Source organism: Lepidothrix coronata, unplaced genomic scaffold, assembly GCF_001604755.1.
Source record: "Lepidothrix coronata isolate B3197 unplaced genomic scaffold, Lepidothrix_coronata-1.0 Scaffold26, whole genome shotgun sequence".
In the NCBI taxonomy this organism is placed as follows: domain Eukaryota; kingdom Metazoa; phylum Chordata; class Aves; order Passeriformes; family Pipridae; genus Lepidothrix; species Lepidothrix coronata.
In genome coordinates, this window is record NW_016690206.1 from 2,119,957 (window position 1) to 2,146,568 (window position 26,612).

A 26,612-nucleotide genomic window follows, 5' to 3' on the forward strand; every position below is an offset into this window, starting at 1 on the left:
CCTGGCTGCTCTCCAGCCACTCTGTGCCCAGCCTGTAACGCTGCATGGGGTTGTTGTGGCCAAAGTGCAGGACCCGGCACTTGGCTTTATTGAACTTCATCCCATTGGAATCAGCCCATCTCTCAAGTCTATCCAGATCCCTCTGCAGAGCCCTCCTGCCCTCCAGCAGGTCGACATTCAACTCTAGTATTACCTAAGACTGCAAACACAGAATGATGTCCTGAATTGAGGAAAGGAAAAAAGGCAGGTATAGTAAACATAGACACGAACACACCTATTTTGGCAGACCTCAAATGCAAAAGTCTGTGTTGGAACAGGGATACCCACTACAGGAGAGAAGAGTGTAAATGAGTCTAGAGAAATCTTTAATATTAACCATTTGAGCAGACTTTCTATTTGGAAGATTGCACTTCTAAAATATAATTATTCTACACATATTTTCTATTGACAAGAACTCTATGGTCTACAGAGATTTCAAAGTTTCTTTTAAAAATTGATAATTAGAATCTATTGTACTAGATTTTACACAAGCGTATTGTACGCTTTTACACAAGTGTATTTATTCCTTCCCTCTAAAAATACATAAAACCTGAAATTTTCCACAAAATAAAAGGGGGGGATGGTGCCAGAGACTTTAATTCAAGAAAATTGAGAAAGAAAAACAGCAGTGCTAATCAAATTTCAGTAAAGTAGGTTTTCTTTCTTCCCCTCTCCATCACAGACATATCCACCTTCAGAGGACATTTAGGGACAAGGGGAAATCTTCTCACAACAGTCAGTGCAAATGTTTCCTGATCCTAAAAATTTGGATAACCTAGGGCATCTTCTGAATAGTCAGTTACCATGCATTAGTCAGACTAAAGCCCTAAAGCTTGTGTTGAGAGGAGTTAGGATACTACTACAAAATGGGTTGGATGAACGACAATCTATAAAATAGGTATATGGAAACATGGAGCAATTAAAATCAAAGAATCATATAATCATTTAGGTTGGAAAAGACCTTTATGATAGCTGAGTCCCAGTGCAAAATGATGAGGTAAAAGAAAGGTGAACAAAAGGAGAAAATAATTACTTTTTTTTAAAGGTCATTTGGAAAAGAAGGTTTTGTTTCCTTTTAAAGCTGAAAATTATTTGCAATAGGAAGAGGTGTCTTTGTACCAGCTTTGTACAGGGCTTTTATAAGAGACTTCCATCTGTGAACAGACTTTCTTAGTGCTATGAGAATTTCAAACGACAATTAAAGATGCCAATTAAAGGATGTATGTGTGTATATATATATATACATGTATATACACCAAAAATTAAAAAAAAGGATTTGAATTAATAAGCAGTGCATATCTTATTATCATGACTAATTTTCTTGGGGGTGTATTTCTATGTTCTTTTTTTGTTTAGTAAAATATTTGCTTCCAAGAATTGGCATTCTTCTGACTAATTTTTACAAAAATAGTAAAAAACAACGTGGTTCTGCATTTTAAAGTCTCTTTCTGCCCAAATTAGATTAGAATACAATCTTATTCAAGAAGAATTAAATAAAAATAATTTATACACTTTTTCTAATGATGCCTATTTGGCAAATAAAGTTGAACTTTTTTTAAATTAAAACACTAATTATCCAATTAAGTAAAACATTATTTCCTTATGTCATGGGGATTTAGTCTAAGCATACTAAGTCAGACCACACTTTTCCAATAATAAGTGTGGTTGTCAGTTAGTAAGTTGATGGCAAGAAAGTCATTAGCAAGGAATAAAAGCAGTACCTGACCTGGTCAGTTCAGATGAATCCTCATTCCTATAAACATCACTCACTTGAGGGATCAGGGATTGTTCTTTTTCTAATTCTGCTCTGCAATAATATTTTTATTGCATTATGTGGAATTTATTAATAACACTTGTAAAATCACAGTCAAAAAAAAATCTTTTATGAAATGCCACAGACAGAAAAATATTGATAAAAGAGAAAATTTATGCACCAATAAAATATTGAAATAATAAAATTTATCAATAATATTGTAAGATAATTTAATGATGCAAGTAATTATATATGTAAATTACAAGTTGTATATATTTCAGATTATTATTTTTGCATCACCATTTCAGTTGGAGATGATGCGTCTGTGTTCTAGTCCTCTCAAACTTTAATGTAAGAATGACTATTGGAAGTAAGTTTTTAATTAAACTATTCTTGCTGGTCTCACGTAAATCCATGTTACAATGTACTCAGTGTACATTTTAACAATGTATGATTATATTGATAGCTTTAAGTCCACATTTATGTTGAACGTCATTTGGGAGAAATTTTTTGCAGAATGATAACAGCTGATGGGACCATGAATCTGCACAGGTGTTACTATAGTAAAGTAACATAATCACGTGTTCCAACAATGAATTCCACTATTGGTCATTAGACAGCAATAGGAGAGAAAATTTGAGGAAATTTATCAACTTCCAATTTCTTCTTTGTCCAGTGTAATCTTATCCATCCTACTGAAGCAATATGAGCTACAATGGAAGTGCAGCTGCTGATGTCAGCTCAGTGGAAAATGATTTCACCATCTCACCAATTTTTATAAGTTCAGGATTTTTCAAAATATTTAACAGGAACAGAGTAAGGGATTGAATCTGAAACCCTCACACTCCAAAGACCTTGATGCATCAAATGAGAAAAGTGGTTGTGCCATGTATCCTCATTCATACGTGTGGCTTTTCCCTGCTGTGCACCTGAAATCTGTAGTAAACAATCCTTTGTTTTGAAGGAGCCTGTGGAAGACATCACCTGTTACAAATGGCTGCATTTCAGTTGGCACCAGCAGAGCCAATTTGATTTACACCTGTGAAAACACTGGCACTCCCTCTGTACCAATGCCTGACTGGAGTCCCTGTGGCTAAGTGGTAGCATAATGCTGATGCCCAAAAACTGAGAAATGAGGGAAGGGCATTTGCCACAAACAGGGTTCTGGGGGAAAAAAAATCATCACAGCTTTAGACAGGAGATAGTTGTATTCCTATTCAAGGCAATACTTTTTTTTTTTTTCCTGAACACTAAATGAAGACAACATTACAATCAAATTCTAGACACTTGTTATTTAATTGTGCAAAATCTGAAAAATGCTTAATGGAATTGCTGTAATCAATTAAAATTGTAAGTATGAAGGGGTGGTGATCTTTTTGGGAAGTATATATGCTTTCAGTATTTCTGTTTTGAAAGAGGAAACACTGTAAGAATCAAACAGATCTGCATCTCTCTAGATACCACATACTGACAATAATACATTATTTTTTACTATATTCTCTGCTGTATCCCTTCTACAACATATATAAAATATCAATGCATGAAAATATGAATTATGCTATATGAATAAATATCATAATAATAGACACAAGGGGCTTAGGAAGTTTTTACATGACATGTTACATCTAAAGCAAAATTTGTAAGACATCTATTAGAAAAGAGTTTATAAATTCTAATGACAGTCTAATTATATTTATGAAGATAATCTCTCTGAAGATCATCAGATAACCACTGTTCAAAAAGCTGAGAACAAGCAGGAACTTTATATTGCAAAGTGTCACTGAAATTAAGCTGTTGGCAAGGTTAGATATTTTCAGTCTAAAATGAGGTGTTTATGCTTGAGAAGTAAAATGACAAAATCTGTTTTCTTTCAAGGATGTGTGAATGTGATCCATTTTCTGTAGAATTATACTTTATAGATGTCTTAAGCTACAAGGTATAAAATCATGGTTAACTACTTGGGCATTACACAGAAAATACCATCAGTATCAGAGGACACATGCTTGATTCGCCATCTCACCTAATAATGGGTCATGATATTATGTACTTGTTTTTTTTTCTTGAGATTTAATTTCCCATGGAAGCTGTAACTACAGCCGGTCAGTTGCATGACTTTTTTTCTCTTACACTAATTGTCCTACTCATGCCAAAAGGAATATCTTCGTGTAGGCTGTAGGATTAGTTATGAATACGTCATAGGGAAGAAAGTGTAGGGTATGCCATTTTGCTTCTGAAGTGACAGACAAAAAGACAGCTGCCTCTTGATGACTGTCATGCTGCTGGAAGCGATCATGGCTCTGAGCAGCTTCCCATTCCTTCCCTTGGTGGCATTCACTTCTCCACCCTAAACATCTGGAGCTAATTGAATTCCCCTGAAATTCTTTATATCATACTGTTACATCTAGTTAAAGGAATAAAATGGCTGGCTTTTTTAAGCCTGGCTCTTTTGAAATTAATTATGGAAAACTCAAACTTCTTGCTGGAGTTGCTCTTCTGAGCAAGCAGCAACCTGTTATGAGGGACAGTATACATTTCCACACCATAGCTGCAACTAGGAGAAGAAATATATATCCAGCTATGTAATAAAAAACATCTAAGGGCATAGTATTCATGAAGTCAGTTATCTCCTACTGTTAATCAGTCCTAACACAGAAAACTGTGGTTAGGGGTTAGCTGACCTCCACAGTCACAGAAATGGCGCACATGAACACAAACAAAGTGAATCCCACGCCTGACTCTGGCTCCCTGACTCAGCTGTACAAAATCTCCGCAGATAGCTTCTCTGTAAAGTCAAAGGCTCAGTATAGTTCCTAGAAGTGCACCCTACTTAAGACTCCCTAAACTAAGTTTACTCTACTTTAGGAAGTCACAATTCTACAACATGCAGAGACATGAAAGAACACAAGATCATTATACGGACTACAGTTGCACTACCTAGTAGTTTACCTATGCTGATTTTTTTCCGTGTCAAACATAATAATAAAATTTTTTAAAAAAATCACTGATAAATGCACACCTTTCAAGTACTTTCAACACAGTCTCTGTCATAAGCTAAAAATTACAGATTCTTGTAGTTAGAACATGAAAAGAAAGACAAGAACTATAAGGTCTCCACCTTTTCAAATAAACCATCACTGGAAACATATGCTGAAAGAGTATCCATTTAAAATCCATTGCATTTAGAAAGACTAAAGATTATAAACTGATTAGAAAAGTTCATGCTTAATTTGACATTGATTGGAACTTTAGGTAGCAAATTTATCTTTTGCTGTTTAATTTTTTTATTTATAACAGTATGCTCTTCAACTCCAGTTTGATCTGGGATGGGTTTAGAGCAAAGGCCTATTACAATCTGTTGGTGTTGATGAAGATTTCTTCATTTTGATCTTTCCCTTAATACATTTCTTTTTCATTATTTCAAATATTTTTCTTAACTGACTACATAGCAAATGAATATAAAACCTCCCTTCTTATGTATTTGAATTCAATGTTATGTTAAATACAGAAAACCTGTTCTGTAAATCACACTTTCTCTAAAGCTCTGTCATTTAAGGTGTCTCTTTTTGTTTCATTATGACACACTAGAACAAGTAGGGAATGACAGAGTAGAAAGATTTTGCCTCAACCTGTCTATCACTGTGACAAGTCATACAATCACAAACTATTTGACCACTTCTCTCTTCTAAATAGGTAAAAAAAATCTTAGTTATATCATAGAGGTGCAAAATATCAATTTTAACACATATATTAGAGGGATAATTTTACGGCCTTTACAGGCAGAGAATTTTTTGAGTGAAACATAATATCTTCTGAATTTTTAACCACTTTGTATTAAGTTGGCCCAAAAAACCCAGGCAAACATGCATCTGTGACACACACACACACAAAAAGCCCCCAAAATAATCCAGCTGTCATGAATGAATAATGCTTGATGTGCAAGTGATATATGAATAGAAAGTACAGCAAAGAAACTGAAAGACTTCTTCTGTGCCTAATGCATCAATTCCAAAAAAGCACAGTCACATGAATCATGTTCCAGTTGCAAGATTTCCTCATAACAATATTTTTAAAGGCTGTATTATCACATAGCAAATGTTGATTTTACTCAGGTTCCAGAAGCAGTATAGGAAAGGGTTATGTCATACATATTTCTTTCATTTTGATAAAGCAATACAGATAAGTGACATGCTGCATAGTTTGCATTTTCTTCTGGTTTGAAACACAGATTTTTTTTTTTGATGTTTTGCAAAAATAAGAAAAAATTCTCTTTCAGTGAGGTCTTTTAACTAATCAACCTTTGTATGGGAGAAAAGTAAGTTCCTAAGACACAGGTAAAAGCATCAGATAGAGTTTGTTCTTCAAGCTTGGATTATTTAAAACAAGCAGCATTTATACAGCACTATGCAGAACTGAATCAAATCCTGGAAATCCTGTATATATTCTAAGTTATGGATACATTCATATTTCACATATCATTAAGCTGCACTCAGTAAGAATGATATGCCTTCTTTTTAATAGAAATGTCACACCTAAGTACTAACAAGCAAAAGAAAAATATCTTCCACAGCTCAAGGCTAAATCATTTCTGCTTAAATGGAGCAGTTTAATTATAAATCTGAATGTAATTATCTCTGCTGGATTTTCCCAATGCAATTTTTAAAAACGTGTTGAGTTTACATGAAGTTATATGCTACTTACAGCTATAACTTGCAAGATTTACTCATGTTTTTAATGAATAAAGAAAAATCTTCCTAAAAATCAGTGGAAAACACAATGTATTAATTAAACAATTTTCAAAGCTTTATAATTTGGAACAGAATTGTTCAGCTGCTGTAAGATCTCTGTTTTCTATAACTGTGGCTGTACTTATGTTTTATACTGATGAGATGAAAGAACAACAACCTCTGCTGCTGCTATTGGGGATGGAGGAGGAAGAGAAGATGGTAATTTTATCTGAGAGATAAAAGGGCAGGAAAGTTATTCCTACAGGGAACTTGGAAGAGGGAAGAAGCAGGAGGTGAGGAATAAGAACTGTATCTGGGTGAGACTATATTCTATCCTTTTTCTGACAGAACTGCTCAGTGTAACAAGAGAGATGTTAATTTTTCCAAATCCTCCTGCATATGGTAATGGGGAAAATAATTTATAGGGGCAAAATCTCTTCAGTCTCCTAGGAAGTGTAACCGTGTCCATAAAGCCTAAATCTTGGACTTGAAAAATTCAATGGCAAAACTCCCATTGTCTCCAATTTTATTCCATAATAATTAGAGCCTTGCAAGTACTAGCAGAGTACTTTCCTGCAGAGCATTAGCAGGGTTCTCTCCTGGATACTGAGTGTAAACATTCTTTTTTGTTTAAGTTCACACACTTAGGGAAATTTTCTTTCCACCTTTAAAAGTTTTACCAAACTAAAGGTCTTAAAATGGAAACAATAGAAGTCTTTTCTTATGTGGAAATCATTCACCATCTCTCTCTCTACCCCTTTCCCTCCCTTTCATTTTCCAGAACTTCAAATAATAATATTTCTGTTAGGCAGAAATGACTGTGAAATCCTTCCACTGGTGCAGGAGTTAGTTGTTACATGGCAGAGGTATTATCCATTTATAAGTATTCACAGAAGTAAGGCTTCTTTCAGTGACAAATGTTGCAGCTATTGATAGCTAAATTCACCTGTATTTGCAGTAGCTGTTAATTATGATCAAGGAAGTAATTTTAACAAAGGGAACCTGTTTTTAGAAATTTTCCTAAAAAATATTTCTTTGGTTTGATAAATGACACACGTGCCCTTTTTGATCATAAGAACAGACTTATCTATTAGAAAATAATTATTGTCTGGAGACCTTATGAGCATCAAAAATCATCTTTCCTTTACCATCTGCCTTTAAGTTTTCACAGATTTGCAAGACAATACTCAAGTTCATCATCTTATGACACTTACTCCAAATGTAGAAACGAGGACTGAGAAACATGTTTGTACCTCTTCAAAAAGACAATTTAAATATTTTTACTCACTGAATAATACAGAATCTCTACAGTGAATAAGGCACTTTAAGAAAACATACAATCTATTGACCATCCATTTTAATTGTACCTGAAAGATGTATGTATAGAAACTACATATTTATTAATGATAATGCAGAACACTGGCCCTTATTTATAATTAGACCAGATCAAATGAAATAGCACCTGTGTGTTAATGAAGCTCTTACTCTAGCAATATTTGTACCATAAATTGAACTAAATTTAAAAATAAAAGAGAATGTAGTCTAATTTACATAGGAAGAGAAATCAATTACTGCATCCAGTTCATTCAGAAAGGTAAAATATAAACAGAGTGCTTTTGTTTAAAACAAATCAAATAATGAAGAAGTAATTGCCCTTATTTCCTACTGAATTTGCCAAAAATTACTAAGCCAGAAAACAATAGTTATTTCTGTTGCCCTTTTATTTTTTTTTTTAGGGAAAAATACTCTAGATAGACAAATTACTGAACCTGTAGAAAGCAAGCACCTCTATTTCTATAAAAAAATCGATTATTAAAACATTTATTTTCAGTGCAAAGTTATTTGTTAGAAAATCTCATTTCTTTGAAGGATATCTGAGAATGATTGATCTTCTGCACTATTTATTCAACAAATCAGAATAGGTTCAATGTGGTGAAACTGCCTTACGAGTGTGTTCTTTTCTAAGGAGTGCTTACAGTAATTGAAGAGTAATGCACTCTGCCATTGAGGCAAGCTATATTTTCCTATCTCATTCAGGAGGCAAGATCTGACTACTAAACTCCTATAGTGTATGACTATTTGTGCAGAGCGGGTACAGTCTTTACAAAGACAGCGTGCAAACCACCCATGAAAAGCCACGCAAGGACGTACTCTGCAGATTGCACTTTATTTGCGTGTAGGAAATAACATCTAACTGCCAAAACCCATATCCACAGCAGGGCACAGGTCTACTTATAACAGCCACATGCCCCACAGAGCTTGTTCTTTTAAAGGAACACTGGGGAGATTGATTCAATAGGAATAGAAAAAGGGTTTATAGACAGAGCTTCCCACCCTCCTACCCTCACCTTCCACACCTGCACAGGGAAATAGCCATCCTTGTTGAGCTGCTATAAGATCCAGTTTACAGCTACAACCTTTACTCTAAAACTAAGTCTTTTGAGAGGCTGGCTTAAGAGAATGAAAAGAATACAGCATTCACTTGTCATGGGCCTTTTTAAGCTTTCAGAACAGATTCATCTCTTGTTGGCATCCAGCTGGCCTTGTTTTGAGTGCTGAAAAATATGCTTTGAAAAATCATATAGCACTAACAGAAAAAAAAGTTAGGCAAGACCAAGCTTTTGATTTACTATACGTGTGCCTTAAAAGCACATACTTTTCATCTTAATGATACCTTTAGAAGAAACATGAATTGGTGTTGTGGGATGCCAAACACCTGTCAAAATGAAATTTCATGCTATAAAATCATGCATAAACTATGTCCCAGCACACTTACAGCCTTATCAGGATGATGTTCTTCTGTAATAATTCATCTGAATACTAAATTTTCTGTAAATATTCTTTTAAAATGGATAAAATTATTGAGACAACCCAATAAAGATTTTGAAATTCATAAATATATCAAGATTTCTTTGCTAATTTGTTCATTAACTTAATGACCTAGTTAGACTGGCTTAGCCAGCATAATTAAAAAGCCATTATAATACCAATCTCCCCTTAAATAAAAATAATCTTTAAATCAGTTTGTTTTAAACAATACTTCTAAGTAGTGGTGTTTCCATTATTGGAACATCTGGTATCTGGAAAAATAGTAATATACTTTCTTCATAATTTGGTGTACCAGCTGCAGCTACTGTAGCATTTCTGATTTCCTGAAGTATCTATTTTGTCAACTTTTAGTGCTCTGGACTCCTGGTAACAGTTTTGGGGCTTGTGTAGACTCCTTTGTTTTTAGCACCGTGTAACTGACCATGGAATATGGGATTCCTTGGGATTTTTCTTCTTCAGTAAGAACTCTTATCTTTACATCTGTAAAAATAAACATTCACAAATTCATTCTTAAATGTGAGATAAATGTGAAATGAAACTGTATTTTAGAAGAAAAAACAATGGGAAAGTCTGAACATGTCTCATTATTCCATAAATTAAAAATTGATTTGTTCATACACATAAATGAATGCAAAAATGTTGATTAAATTCCCTCTCAAAAAAAATTTGATACATGCCAACTCTACTTAAAGAAGTTTGTCCTCAAAAGCACTGTTTTCACTTTTAAGAAAGAGCACCGAGAAATATTTTTTGAAGATGGAAAAAAAATTTACAGAGTGGTTCTTCTCTGTGATCTGTGAATGTCATGACTTTGATCGGCAGATGAACAGGTGTTTCAGCCAGGCTGAGCTGTACAAAGCACAGCTAAGAAGAGACACATACCTGTCTATAAAGAGGTTATAAAAGAGCAGTTACACATCTCAGCTAGAGGATATTTCTCCCCATGACTTCAGTGCAGCTTTCTAACATACGTCCCTCCTCAGGACAGCAATGTAGACTCACCAGAATCATTGAGGGAAGGTTGTAAAGTGCTTTCAGATGACTTCCCAAAAGTGCAAGTAAACCTTTGTTTTCATAGCATTACTGACTACATTCTGTGGACTGATCCTGCTGCTACACCTACCTCTGTCCCTCAGGAGAAGTATGTGTGCCATGCTATGCCAGGGCAGCAGATATCAACTCTTTCTCTACTTAGTCCGCAAGAACTCCTATATTTCCTGGCTGAGCAGTACTGCCAGCTGTGAAAAGGATGGAAAAATGCTTTTCCCTGTGGACAGGCAAAATAATAAACTAGTCATGACAACAGCAAATTAGCAGCACATATCAGCACTGCAGGGTGTATTTAGGATTTGTGTAGCAACACACTGTCAAGAGTCCCGGAGGTATTACGGGCTTTGAAAAAGGAAAGTTAATGACATTCAGGTTCTACAAACCCATGTTCATATAATAGCTAGAGCTGATAACTTTACATCAATTTACAGAGAGCATTATCAACCCAACTTAGAGTAAGGGAAACAAACAAAGAAGTAGAACAGTACAAAGAAGCCCAATGGTACAATTTGTAAACAGAATTCAGTGACTTTTATGGCAGTACTCTATCATTCAGCTGCCTTCCAGCACAACGGCAACTGTAGATGAGCACTGTTTGCTTTTCACTCAAGCCATAGAACCTCAAAGGTCAGGGAAATGAAGCAGAATATATAGAACTTCAGCAGGAAACATCCAAGAATTGATCAATCTCAGTAACTCCAGCTGAGTAACTCAAAGAGAGAGAGTGAACAGAGAACAGAGAGATGCCAGCTCAACAGAGAACATCACCTAAGCAGACTTGTCGTCCTTCCATATGAAACTGGGTCAATTCAATGAAGGTTTAAGGTCAAAAACACTAAAGGTCAAGACAGTGAAACCAGTGGACCTATGAGAAGAAAATTTGAATTGCTAACCAGCTCAAAAGTAAATAATCAAATGAAGTTTCCCCAGCTGCAGGTTTTACACACACAAATATACACCCACAGATTGTCCCTATGCTTGTGGAGTTTTAGAGTAGTTCTTTTCCTATTAAGACATAGAAGAGAAAAATGAAAAAGAAGAGAAAAGAAGGAAAAAAAAGATGACTATGATCAAAGGTGTAAATCATACGCTTTACTAATGGATGTTGCAAAACAGCTAGCAAATGTTTCCAAAAGAAAGGGCAAATGAATTTTACATAGCCAAGTATTTTAAAAATACACATTTTATGAGAATCTTAAAGGAAAAACAGATGGCATTTTAGACTGCCTTCTACATACAAGTTTTCTCTATCACAGATTGTGAATAATATATACATCCTTTTTCATCTCTTTCATGTATAAAAATGTTTTGAAATATTAATTTTTGTAGTTTAAAAAATATTACAATGAGTATTTTTAGGAGCACATATTCAGAAGAAAGTACTGGCCTTCACAAGAATAAAAATACTGATAAGAGCATAAAAAAGTATTTGGAAAATTACTTATGTTCTTCATAACACCTTGTATAATTTTTTCATACTAAAATTTTTATCTTGAAAAATTCATTTTTTAGTTGCACTATTCTTTTTTTTAATAAAAAAATACTTCATTTTATCTTACATTATTGCAGTGAAAAAATCTCTTTAAATAGACCATATTTTATTAACTAAATACAACAACAAATAATTCTTCATTTCTCTGTCATGATTCTTATAACTTTACCTTGCCTGTTTCATGCGGGTTTTTTTATCAATCAATTAAGATCAAGTCAAAATTTAATCCAATGGATGTCTCTCAGTGAATTCAACATAAATTTAATCTCTCTCATCATTTTTACTGTTCTTAGTATGTTTTTTTACAATGCAAAAAATAATGGCTGAAAATGTTCTAACACAAATAAGATACAGAACTAACAAAAAGAAGAAGACATATAGGCAAATGTAATTTTACTTGCAGATCACACACGGGCACACACATGTGCACACATGCAGCACCTCTCTCTTGCCTCTGTACCTTGGAAGTTCATTTCTTCTAAATCAATATCCTGATTTTGTGTAAACCATGTACACACTTTTAGTACCTAGGCTTTTCAAGGATTGTAGGCTATGAGAGGTGTACATTACAAACACGAAATTATGACACATTGAGACATATAAATTACATAAAGATAAATATCATTAGGAATTACTCCAAAACTGAAATCACTCTCTTGCTTTATACTACTATTCTGCATAGTTTCTTCCCCACCTTTGGACATTTGACTGTATATATCACTTTTTCTTAGAAGTTCTTCTTAAAAATAATGGAAAATTTAACTTAAATTTAGAGAAAGACAGCTGACTAAACATGAAAGGATCCACCTAGCCTTGAGTAGTGTCTCCGTATCTATTTTTTATTAGACACAAGCTGTACCTATGTTAGCAAGTAACATGAACCAGTGAGAGTATTCTGTAGAATGAAGCAGCTGACGGTGAGGAATGATGCCGGCAATAAATGCATCTCAGGGCTTTTTGCTGTGAACAACATCTCATCTGGTTCAATGCACTAAGTGCCAATTCATGTAGTGCGTCCTCTTGAGTCTTTTTTTTATCCAGAAGTGATCTAGTTTGTACTCTCCAGGACCTCTCCTGATGTGAACAAAAGTACCGTAAGTCTGAATGATGGAGAGATTTGCCTCATAAGTGCATTTTAAATCGGAATGAAAATGCTCGTGGAGATTTGTCAGCTATTGAGTAATGATTCTGAAACACGGTTGCGACTTTAGTATTTAAGACATAATATGACTTCTTGATTTTGAAAGAATCTGAAATAACTTTTAGAGAAAGCTCCCATTTAATTTTTGGACACAGTTCAAAATGTAAGTGGGCTTTGGTTAATGCCTGCATTATAAACAAAGGGAATTTCTCTTTAAGTAAGAATATACAGTATACCAGTCTCATCAGCTGGTTATAAAATTCGTGGTGGCATAATATGAAGTGAACAGGAGTTTAACAGGAAAAAATGAAACTCTACTTTAAAATCCTTGAACCTGAAGATCAACTTTCTGAAAATATTTTGGGTTAATAAATGCTGTCAAAATGTGTGGTGTATTGGCTGCATTTAAACAAATGTCACAATTAACTTTCTTTTTAGGCATTGTTTTAAGCCCTTGATCATCTTGTCCTTTAGCATTAATGAACATTAAGATTATAAATGACTTTCAGGGGTTTTTTAAGACATTGTCATGATACACTATCAATGGCTTTGCAAAGTCCTTGTATAATTTTACCTATATTTATCTTTGCAATTTACTGTTTTCCTGCAGTTTAAGCTACATTACTGGAAAGTAACACTGGAGATATAATTACCAAAGCAAATAGCTTCAGCCTATTTATTTAACTCTTAGTGTGTCCATCATTAACAAACATGACAGCAGACCCCACACAAACACACAGAATGAAAGAATCTTTCATTCCTGTCTTGTGGATATTGGGCAGAGGGGTTGCAGGTGCCTTTTTCTCTCAAAATAATACCATTTTATATTTTCCCCAATAATACAAAATTATCTGTACGATGCATAACATGTGATTAAATTCAGTACGTATTATCTTGTGTAGCTTATAGGAAAAGTAGTCCCAATAGGCCATTACTTATACCATTATTTTTAACAAGATTTTAACTACTGATACTTGGAGATAATTAAAGAAAATGAGCATCCTGTCAGAATTATTTAATACACTGAGGAAGCAATTACTTCTGAATCAGTCTCTAGGGCTGGGATCCCCAAAGAAACATGTTAACAATCTATTTCAAGGAACACAAGTAAAGATCCATAAAGCATAATACAGAGATATAATTATGAACACAATATTTCTGGTTTTCTGTTTTCTCTGTTATTTTAATAGTTTAGTCATTTAGTTTGATGATCCATGAATACAGTAGGCTAGTGAGGCCTTGGCAGCATTGACCTTTTATCCCCTTCCTTCTTTCCCTTAAGCTTACTTCACCTTGCAGTTACAAATCTGACATTATTAATGCCAAGACTACGAAAAGATTTGGAAGCTAACTATTTAATCTAAAGAGCATTGCAGAGCTGGATGTAGAGAAATTTAATCAGGAACCTCATTTCCAGGTAGACAGATCTGCCCAGCTCTCTGTTACTGTGTTCTTTAACTGAGACACAACTCCCTACTTATCAATTCAGACAAAATCAAACTGTAGACCATTATTTATATTAAAAAAACCCCACATGTAGCAAGAATAATAAAAAATCAGAAGGATGGACTTTCTAGGGTTCAATTTAATTTCAGTAATTACTCTGACGAGTAATTCAGCCTTCCTGTGCTTCAATTCCCTACTTAGAGAGGAGAGCTAATACTTTCTTGCCTCACAGAGCAAGTGTAAGGATAGTCATTATAACGTTCAGATGTCTTACTGATGAGGCTCATAAAAACACTTCTCTGAATCACTGTACATTATAAAAATGGTAATAAATGTAGAGGACAGAATAATTCATTTTTTTTGTAAGATCAATTACAATTTCTTAAAAAAAAAAAGTTGCTCCAAACCAAAATAATAAGCTAGACATTAGTTTATTTTTTAATTGTTAATATATCTAATTTTACTCTCCTGGATAATAAAATTATGCTATTGTTTCTACCAGACTCATCTGACAGAATTTTACATTCACCTTGATGAAGAAGAAATGATCTAGTACGCGCAATTCAGAACCAGGCCTTACAAGAGCTTTCAGACATGGCACTGGAATGAACATGTCAAAATGGTAAATAAAGTAAATAAAATAGTACTCAAAAAGACCCCAAACCAATCTTGTTTGCATCGAAATAAAAGAATAATTTTTTTGGTCCTATGTTTTTCTATACAAAAAAAAGAAAGTTAAAATTATTGTTTCTAACATAAATTATAAGTGTGTTATTGCCCTTTAACAAAGTTAAACATAGAAATTACTCTAAATAAGTAAATATTGTACTTTTTTAAAATTCCACAATGACACATACCTTTACTGAAAAAAATTTTCAGTTATACTGATCAGTGTTCTAAATTTTCAGCATCTTTATAATGGTTCTTAAATTGCACAAATGCTGTCTGCCAGAATTCATCAGGCTTGTACAGGAATCTCCTGATTCTGCAAACAGTCATTGATTATTTTCTCGGACTCTACTACTGACATCAATTAGAGTTAAACTAGAAGCAGTTACTTGCTCTTGGGCTGATACAGTTGGATTTGACAAGCAAGAGCTATTAACTGGCTTATACGACAGTACTGAAAAGTAATCTTGGATTCTAGAAGATATACCTTGCACTAATAACTTCAATGAGACTTCATGGCTTTCTCTTCCACAGTTTATGCTCCAGTTCTCACAGTAAGAAAAGACATATTATTAAAGCAATTAGACTGTCCTGCATCACTCTTTTTTTGTCATTCTTGATTCAAATAAGCAAAAAATACATAAATATTTATAGGCTGATTTTTTTTGACACAAAAGCTCTTATTAACTATCCAAATCTGCATTTTGACACACTAAAGAAAATATCTTTGGTTCCTGCATTATAAAACACTAAAAAACTGTACTCTCTTCAATGTAGAGAACTACTACTCTCTACAACATAGAGAACTATTCTACACCAACACCAAGATTACAAGAAAACATAAAAGACTCAGAATCAGCTGTGATCAACATCTTACTCAGACATCACTGCTAAAAGCCAACGTCATGAGAAAAATTGAATAGAACAACCTCTGCTGACTGGCATAGCAACATCACCAGAGACTACAGTTAACTCACTGCCAGTCACTGGGAGAAAAGGCTTTACTAATTAAAACACATTCATTGACATTATCCTCTAGGATATTGTAACAGAAAATTCTCTCTCATCTTGCCTCACCTTAAGCCTCTTTAAAGGGCAACTTGAACTGAGCACCAGAAAAGTTCATTTGAAAACCCAAAGTAGTAAAGAAAAATCAAAAGGATGTTGTACACATTCCTAACAGGCCTAAATTCTTATTCATCCAGAACGCTGTCCTCCAATGTATGTGGGATTCATTCTGCACATAAAGACTGTATGCAAACATATACAGAACTCTTAAGGATTTTAAGCTTGCAAGACAAACAAGGACTTCTTCCACAGAAGTAAAGCAGAAGGTATAATAAAAAATTCCTTTCATTTACCTTTTGTTTTTCAGCTTCTCAGGCAGCCAGACTTTTGGCACTACCACACACTAAGCATAATAGCATACAGCTATTATGAAACAAGTTTTCATTTGAAAGAGATTATAATTTCCTCAGAGCACACCAATTTTTCTTATCGAGCATGTTTCATTAAGAATTGATTGATTGATTCTCACTCTGAAAATGTTTTTTGTTTCAGGATATTTATCATTTTATTCAAAAAAAATGAATTTAAGTTTTAAAAAATTTTGTTAGATTTTATTTTATACTCAAACATTGATTTTGAACTTCACCGGTGATTTTTCATGCTATGTTTTTATAAATTGTAAATAATTATTTGTATTTGATTGAAGCAATTTAATCCCAGAATCACAGGATGTTCTGAGTTGGAAGGGACCCATGAGGATCATCAAGTCCAATCCTTAGCCCTGCACAGGACCATCCTGAAGAATTACACCGTGTGCCTAAGAGCATTGTCCAAATGCTTCTTGAATTCTGTCAAGCTCGGTGCTGTGATCACTTTCCTGGGGAGTCTCTTCCAGTACCCAGCCACTGTCGGAGTGAAGAACCTTTTTCAAATATTTAACCTAAACCTCCCCTGACACAACTTCAGGCCATGCTCTCAAGTCCTGTCACTGGTTACTACAGAGAAGAGGTCAGTGCCTGCTCCTCCTCTTCCCCTCATGAGGAAGTTGTAGACTGCAATGAAGTCTCCCTTCAGTCTCCTCCATACTGAACAGACCAAGTGATCTCAGATGCTCTTCACATGGCTTTCCCTCCAGACCCTTCATCATTCTCATGGCCCTCCTTTCTCTAATAGCTTAATATCTTTCTTATATTGTGATGCCCAAAACTGCACACAATATTCAAGGTGAGGCCACACCACTACAGAGCAGAGTGGGACAATCCCCTCCCTCAGCCAGCTGGCAATGCTTTATTTAATGGCCCCCCAGGACATGGTTGGCCCTCCTGGCTGCCAGGGCACTGCTCACTCATATTCAACTTGCCATCAACCAGGACTCCCAGGTCCCTTTCTGTGGCACTACTTTTCAGTGAAAACTGTAGTAATATACAAATCATATAAAGGTTTTCATTTTAACAACTATTTATTTTGAGTAGAATTAATATTTCTATTTGTGAAACTTGCTGTTTTAAATTTTTTTGCAATTGCTTTTTTAATACCAGATCCACATGCCTCCAAAGTGAGCAAAAGGAAAAAAAATCCACATTTTGAAAAAAACAATCCACCTCACAGATATGAAATCCTGAGCTTTAATCTGGTCTCCTGGCACGTAGCAATTCTTCAGTATTTCCATATTTTTTCTTTTCCTACTGAGAATTTGTATTTTCATAGCGTATTTAAGTGAGGCTTTATGCTATCCCCTTGTTTTTTAATACAGCACATGTTGCAGCAATCATAACTTTTATTCCATTTCTGAGCCTCCTTGTTACTTTGATTTACCCATTGTTACTCAGATATCAGAATGGCTATAGGCATTTAATACTTCCCTACATTTTGCTGTCTTGGAAATTTCTATTTAACTTCTTACTTGGCATTCTGATGCTCTTCCAGAAAGGAGATATCATGATCTCAGCTCAATTGTAATTGATGGTCTAATGTTTTACTAGTTACAAATTCGGTTTGCACTGCCAACATACATAATACATGCCTGTGTCTGATCTGACTGTCAGAAACACTATATCCAAATCTACCAGTGAATCAGACATTCTCAGACAAACTCTATATTTAGATTAAATATATTTTAAATCTTCAAATTTTCCTGGATTAAAAGCAATAACTATATTCTAGTTTGTCTATTCACCTGAAGTCCTTCAGAGAATTTTATAAATATTTGTTAAGCTATCTTTTCTTATATTTCCCAGTTCAAATAAACTTCCTGCCTAGATGAAGCCATTTATACAAAAACATTCCAAATAAAACTACAATAGATATAAGGTTTTTCCTTAGCAGATAATTTCTATAACCTCATTTTTATTTTTCCATCTGTGTTGGCAATATAAATGTCAGACATAATGCTAGCTTCATCAGCACCATCCACTTAGCTCTGTTCAGAGGTCTTGTGAGAGCCAGTCACTTCATGCTAGGAGGACGATCTCCACAGGCTCTCAATTTCCTACACTGATCACTGAACTCTTGTGTAATACAGCCTGCTAAATTTGAGAGTTTGAAATATTTCAGTCTGTGACCTCCTTAGCTGTTCAGAACAATGACCTCAACCTTCTACATCCTCTAAAATGTGTGACAGTTCAAGAAATTGGTCCTTCCTTTTTATTTTGATCTCTCTTCATCCCGAACTCATTCTTTCTTGTCTCCCGTACAACCAGTGAAAACATAGTTCTCTTTTCTGTTTCATCTCCAAATGTCTCATAAAATTTTCATGAATGCAAGGACCACCGGCAAGAGGTGTTACTACTACCAGTATTTTGTTGATAAATGTCCTGCTATGAGCTATCTAAGTAAATCAACAAAGTGAAGCCACTAGATCAATAAGAAATATTCTGTTTACGTTCTTCACCTCTACCTCATGTAAGAATAAAACTAGGTCTTCATATACCTTGTAAAGAGATAACCTTGCAAGAGTAAACATTAAATGCTTGTCTGACTTGCTCATGGGAGTTTTGTGTTTCCATGGTTCCACTTCCTTCTCACACTTTCATGTGCAACTGTCAAAATTGCTTTGTGTCTCATGCTCTACGCAATATACAGGATGCAAAGCTTTTAATGTCATCACTTTTTTCACCAGCCAGACATAAGTGAGTGAGACATAGGTCTCAGCTCAACACAGCAAGATAAGAAAGCCAGAGTTCTGCTACCAGTTCTGATTCCTGTTACACTTTTTTTTACCATTTCATTTTTCCTCATCAATTTTCTTATCCGTAATAAATTTTCAGTGTCTTTACCTGAAAAGGTGCATGGCATAAGCTCAGTAAGCTGGTTTGGTAAACCAGGTTAATGTGACAATGCCTGATTAGGCTTCAAATTATTTTCTAAGGACCACTAAGACCTTAGATTTAACTAAGATTTCACTGTGAAGAGGTGGGTATATGAACTCTTGTATGATGTATTGAACAAGATCATTCTTATAAATAGCATATCTTTCATATTAAAATCATCCAGGGATGAGTAACTGTGATGTCCTGCATCATGGGGAGTCAATTAATACATTACTAGCAGCAGTCCCTGAAAAAATTTTCCTCTCCTTGATGATGGCCCTGTGCAAATGTCTAATGGAAAAGGTACACAGGTCTCTCTAATATTGTGACTTCAGTTGTGGGCATGGAATCTGATAGGCCAGGAAAACCCTTTGGACAACTTGAAATGAAATATTATTGTGACTCTCTAGACAGAAATCTAGTAGAAATATAATTTAAAAAAATCAGATTAATCAGAGTACAGTTATGAACAGACTTAAGCATTTTTTTTTCTTCAAAGGGCAGTGGTTTTCAAATTTACTGCAAATTCTCTTCCTTAACTTTTTTCTTTCAGGTTAACTCGCTGCATATAAATGATGCCAAAATGATAGCCACAGCACTGTAAAATTTTTTGTCTAAACAGATTTTACACAAGCAGGGCAAAATTTCCTTTACAGAGTTCCCTGTCATCCAGGTGCTCACCTAAGAGGGAAAATAACTGTAAAATGATACTGTATTCAGAAGAATGTGTTGATTTAAGCCTGATGGAAGGTGGTCAACATTAATTCAGTTATATTAAAAACTATCCCCTACAAAAAGCATAAATGAATTCTATGCTCATATTTCAAATGCAGAAGATAAATTATTAGGTTTCAAAAAAGCACTTTGATCTGGTCACAGATACAGAGCTCTGCTTCCTCCAAATCAGCACTGTTTCTGCCTTGATATATAGGCAAACCTCTGAAGATGATGAGACTTTCTCAGGACTGACTCAGATGAAAAATACTGTATTGTTACATGCACCCTGTACTGCCACAGAACAGTCATGACTATTAAATTTTACAGCATCTTTTTCTTAGTAAAAAATATCTGTAGTAGTTTGTATGTGTGTGTATAATATGACAGAGGTTTAAAGAACAAAATGTTGCAAAACATAGGTTGTTCATTGGCAAAAAGTTATCTGGCAAGCTGAGGCGTTTTTTGGGTTTGTTTTTTGTTTTTGTTTTTGTTTTTTTTCACATTGAAAAATAGAAGAGAAATAGCCATTCCATAGAAGAGGACTTTGCAATCTTTTCCTATGCACCCAGTCTGCTTCCAGTACAAGTTGCCATATTCGTGTCTCCACAAGCTTGAGGACAGACAGCAAAAATCCTAACTAAAAGCAACTGCGGAGGTGTACAACACAAGAAAGATGCAATGCATTTACACATTAGGAATGCAAAGACACATATAAAGGGAAGCGTGCTACATGGATCACAACTAAAAACCTTTACCAGTACTATCTTGACAATGAAGAACGTATACTGTTCTTGTCTATTTTATTTCTTGAATGTTCAGTTTATTTTGCTGTCTCTGAATGTCACTATTGAAACACAGCAATTAAGAAAGGTTGCAGAAAGATTTATAGTGTTCCATTGGAGTTGCTACCCTTGGCTAACAGCAATTAAAATTGCTACCTTGTTTGTGATTATGAACTGTGTTGGGACTTGGCCATACTTGAGGACCTGATACTCTGATGATTTCTGTCACCATTCACTGAGAATTGAGCTTTTGCATAAAAAAAATTATGAACGTTTTTGTCTTCATCCATGCATGTGCTATTTTGCCTGGCCTTCTGGGGCTTCACAGTACCAGAAGAACAAATAAAGCACTGCAAAATAACTGTGCAAGTCTTATTTTACAGCAAGCCTTTCAGCATCCCTTTCATTTTCATGGGTCACAGAGTAATGCCATATCCTAATTTTGCTTTATAGACTGGATCTGCTCACTGGATGCCTGGTAAAGGGGCTATCTTTTGTTTAGCATTCTGATGGATTTTTATGGCTCTTCCAGATTACACGAGCAGAAGATTTCCAAACTCTAATATTCAGGTTAAATGTTTTTAATATGTCAACTTGCAACACTATTTCAAGATCACCACCTGCAAGCTATATTTTGATTTGTAACCTAACACTTCCTGAGACAGCCTCCTAAAAACAGACATGAAAGGAATTAAGATGCCGTTATTGCTGTAAATCTGTATTCTCTTACAGGAGGTTTGCAAAATTAACTAGTCACCCTTAACTGTTTAGTGAAACTGTCAGCTGTTTTAATAGATACATTAAACTCCTATTTATAAATTAATGTGACATTATTAGTGCAGTAGTTCTATAATAAGTAATGTAAATGCCAATGCACAGCTATCTGGCTATCATGGCTGGGAGAAGATAAAAACCCTGGGATTTCAAGTCACATAAAATATCCTACACTTTATCATACACATATTACCACTTTAAAATATAGAACAGTAGCATTATAAAAAGAATTGCTTTGTAAATATATGCTTTTAGAATAAACATTAATTATGGTAAATAATTTATTTCTGCAAACTAATTTCTGCAATTAATCAAGAAGTCAACTGCATTTCACATCTTAAAAATTGTATGCGATTTTTAAAAATTACATAAGACCTAAAGGTATTGATTAGCTGCTGGTGAGTATATTCCAGTATGTTGACAATGGTTTGAATTTATATTAAACTTGGCTTTCATTATATGGATTTAAAAGTGCAATTTCTCTGAGGGGCTTTTCCCATTCAGTGTTATACCTTCTTTGAGAGGTTTTGTGGAAAATAAGGGGAAAACACATCTCTATCTCTCGTGGGCTTTCGTAAGAGATTCAACAAAGATGACATACAAAAACTGGCAGTTGGGTTTTTTTGTCAGATATGTGGAAGCAAATCGTTAATATAGATATAACAAGTTGTAAAACACATCATGAGGCAGGCAACAAAATTTGTTGAAAAAAGTTATAATCTGGAATTAAATGCTCTATGCTGAAAGCAAGTTGTCTTAATGTTACTGATGTTCTAAGTAAACATCCTAGTTTATTTTGTATTTCACCACTAAGACCCTTCTGTATTTTATTTTATTTATTAGGTAACAGTGGTATATGATATCCTGTCGAGAAGCTTCGCTATTGTGTGTGCTACTCTGCAATTAGATTTTTTTCCTCATATTTGATAAGTGTCTTTTCCACAACTTGCAACAGTTCAAAAAAGTCTCAAGAGGTACAGATATGCCAGGTAAATCTGTGATAAGTGTTACTCTTAATGAAAATATTCCATTAGTTCTAATCTTGATCATAAACTTAAAGTCAATGGACCACAGAAAGAATGAAGCAGCTGACCCATCACTATATTAATAATAGTCAATTTAGTGCAGAATAAATATTATTTTGGCAGCTTAGAACTGACCCTAAATGACTACCCAGACCAATAAAGAGCAGTGAAATATAATGGTGCAGCAATAACATCTCTGTCTTCTGAGGTAAAAAGCACAACAATCACGTTGCCTGTGCTACAGCACTGAATGTGATTAGAGTCCTTGTTTGCATATTTAGCAAGTTGCCAGGACAAAGATGCAATTTTTCATTATTTGGTTCCTCTTTCTTCAGACTGTAAAACAAGCTCATTATATTATCTTTGTGCCATAAACATACTGCTTTGTAAATTGTTTTGACTAATATATTTTAGTGTTTAACACAAATGTCTACATGTGTAATATGCAAGTAAATTTTTGGCTGCTTTGTTAAATAATCTGGTGAACCACATTTTATTTATATATCCTCAATTCAAAAGAGATTTCTGGAAGAATAGGAGGGAAATTAATTTCCTGCTAATTTAATTTATATTTAGGGGTAAAAAAATGCACAGATTTTTACATTAAAAACAGTTACAAAATAGTATCAAAGTAAAAACTGAAGCATCATGACTCATTTTTTGGTAGGAGTATTTGAACCTTGCTGTTGAGGGAACTGGCATTTGGGGACCCAGGAACCAAATCCCTGACTTCTTGTTTTCATTAAGGTCCTTAAAATCAAAATTATGCACAGCATCCAATTATATACTCTGCTAAGACTTTTTTCAGATCTCATTTTCAGCTTTCCTGTCTGAAAATTCTATTATTTAAATTCACCCCTCTCACACACACCTCAAATTGTTGGCTATCAATTACTTATGCACTGTTACAGAAACAGTTGTCATATAATGAGAGAATAGCATGAATTCTCTGCATGAAAGAATGTGCATGCCTACACACACTAGAAAACCTATAATGAAAGAGTTTGAATTATGAAGCAATAAAACATATTAGAAATACTTGAAAACAACCTGAACAATCAGAAATAAAATAGGTGGTACTGAGGCATAAGATAGCAAAAAATACGTGTCTTCATTAGCTGAAAACTGACTTGGACTAACCATACAAATCACAGAAATGTCTGTGGATTCTGGGCTAGAGATTTATGTTTTAAATCTTATCTCTTGATATCAGACCAGTATTCATTGCTAAAAATCAAGTATGCTATTACTGTAGATTCAATTAAATTTAGTTATGCACCACAAACTTATCTCAGAAATCCCTTTGTTTGTTTGTTTGTTGTTGTTTTTGTTTTCTTCCAAAACCAAGAATAAGGAAATAAGACAAACATGCAAAGATAGAAAGTATATAGTGGCTATATGAGAGGCTGAATGGTAAAAGCAATGAACAGAAGGAATTACTGTCAGTTGAAGAAGATTTGTCCCATCAGAAACAGGTACACATTTATAATACATTTTTCTATTTTTATCATTTAAACTTTTAAAGAAATAGTAAAAAATTACCTTTCCCACGTACTGGGGTTCAGAGCCCATGTACTCCTCCAGCACAAAAAATTGATTCCACACCCAGCCTCGTTTGACTCGCTGAGCAGATGACCTCCTCCCTGGCAGTGGGACAACATTTTCTCTTGGCTCTGCTTCTAAAATCTCTTGTGGCTGTGGATGCAGTGGCGTTAGGAGACCTCCATCAAACAGGACCCAGAGAAGCAGGGATAAGCAGTTTCTTGTAAGCATTGGCAATGTCTTCCCTACAGCAAGTAATAAAAACTCCAGCACTTAACGCAGAGCAGATGAATCCAGGTTTGAGGTGTCTGTGGCCTTCACAACTTAGCTTCTAATTTTATTGCAGAAATACTAACGCAGGCATTAATCCTTCTGATGACAAGGTTTTTGCTGCATTAAATTCCATCTAAAGGGACCTATAAAAGAAATTTACATGCAACATCAAATTACATAAAATTACATTGAAGCATTTATCAAAATTCTCACACCTAGTTACTTTCTAGAGACAAAGAAAAAGATTAAGAATCACAGTTTAAAAGAGATTGCTATTTCCATTGTAGCACTGAGCTGCTCTAGAACATTGTACAGTTATTACAGTAATATGTTATGCTTGCTCTGCTTAGCATTCCCTTTGTGTCTGTCTGAGGACAGGCCCATAGCCTTTGCTTTATGACCTAGTTTTCAAAGAAAACTGTTATCCATCAGTGATATCAAATACTTTTACTCCAGATTTACAAAGAAAATTCTTGAGAAGAGAGGAGCCAGTCTTCCGTCCTACTGTCCAGAGAAGAAATTCTTTGCTTACTTTCTCTGCTAGAAAAGCATCTTGAGGTCTTCTCTACAGTCTGCTGGTTGCCAGGTATAAAAAATACTGCCTGTAGTATTTAAGATAGGTCCATTTTACATTAAAAAAAAAAAACCTAATTTGTAGCACTATGGAATTCACCACTTTGTTAGGACCATATTGTGTCATTGATTTTTAAGCACAGGTTTCTAGCAAATCAATAGAGTTCTGCCTAAAAATCAATGACATGATATTGACCTCTAAAAAGAAGAATCATAAAGTACCTAACCACATATATTTTTCATTTTCAAATACTGCCAAAGGTTATATTTTCCTTATGAATAATATTACTACTATCCATAAAAATAAATAACATAGAAATTGTTATTTCTTAGGTACATGCTGCAGTATTTAAATAGAAAGCCTCAAAAACCTAACAATTCTTAAAGAAGAAAAAAACCCCACCCTAGACAAATAACTGAACTTCCTATTCTAAATTCAGGGCAAGATTTCAAAGATTATCTTTTAGGTCTTAATAAAAAAGATAGTAAAAAACCTGGTGAAAAGGTATATAGTGCAAGTTAATGTTTTAGTTCTATCTCCAGAAAGGATAAAAATGAGCAAAGAACTCCCACCTGCTCATGAGCCTTTAAAAAAAATTCCTAAGTTCTGTTCAAGATATTTCATTTAGAGCAAAGTATTCTTTAGTGCAATGGTTACAAATTTCTTACTTGCACTATAATTTGTAGTCTACGGATTTTATTCCAGCAGACCCAACCACACTGGAGATCTGCACTCAATATTAATGTATTTGGTATGTATTTCTTTGTGCCTCTCCTGATCCAGGGTTGCAGAGTTTTTGTGGCAAAATCACAGTAACCAGGAAACATACAAAAGAAATAAAACTAAACAAAGAACTCAAAGTTTCATTTTGAATTGTCCAGCCATAGCTGGGACGTGAAAATAAATAAAAGGAGTGTTGAGATAGTTTGCACTACTTCAGAAATGCCAAAATCATACTGTATTCAACTTAATTGTTATACTACTTCTCTTTGCTGAGAAGATTGTACATTACAGTTCTCCCAGCAGAGCTCTGCCTCCGGCCATGTCTGTCAGTCACGGAGCTTTTAAAATGTTATACAGCACCAAAAGTAATGCAAAGAGATTGAAAGACTTCTATGAAAGGAGAGCAATTCCCTCTTGGCTGAAAGGTTAGTAACCAAGTGCAAGACATGGAACACTTTAACCCCTTCTCTGTTGGTCTCACAGACTGCTTTCCAGAATGCTGACTGCAGAGTCAGGAAAGTGCAATGCCAGTGCTTACTTCATTCTCTACAGTTTCAAAAAGCTGATGAATGGGAGGGACAGAAAAGTGGGAAGCTGATAGGTGTTGCGGTACATGATTGCAGCACAGATGCCCTTATCAGTTGCAAAAAAGAGTTCACCACAAAAAATTAATTTTCTTTTCTTTTCTTTTCTTTTCTTTTCTTTTCTTTTCTTTTCTTTTCTTTTCTTTTCTTTTCTTTTCT

General features: G+C 34.6%; 1 protein-coding gene across 1 annotated transcript in view; it reads right to left on the reverse strand.

Moving 5' to 3' along the window:
* The window catches only part of CDH12 (cadherin 12), a 529,677-nt gene that overhangs the window by 130,650 nt on the left and 372,415 nt on the right, over nt 1-26,612 (reverse strand). The window contains exon 4 of the mRNA XM_017809416.1: nt 24,300-24,715. Coding sequence (XP_017664905.1) covers nt 24,300-24,530 — 231 coding nt within the window. The 5' untranslated portion in view covers nt 24,531-24,715. The remainder of the gene's footprint in view (nt 1-24,299; nt 24,716-26,612) is intronic.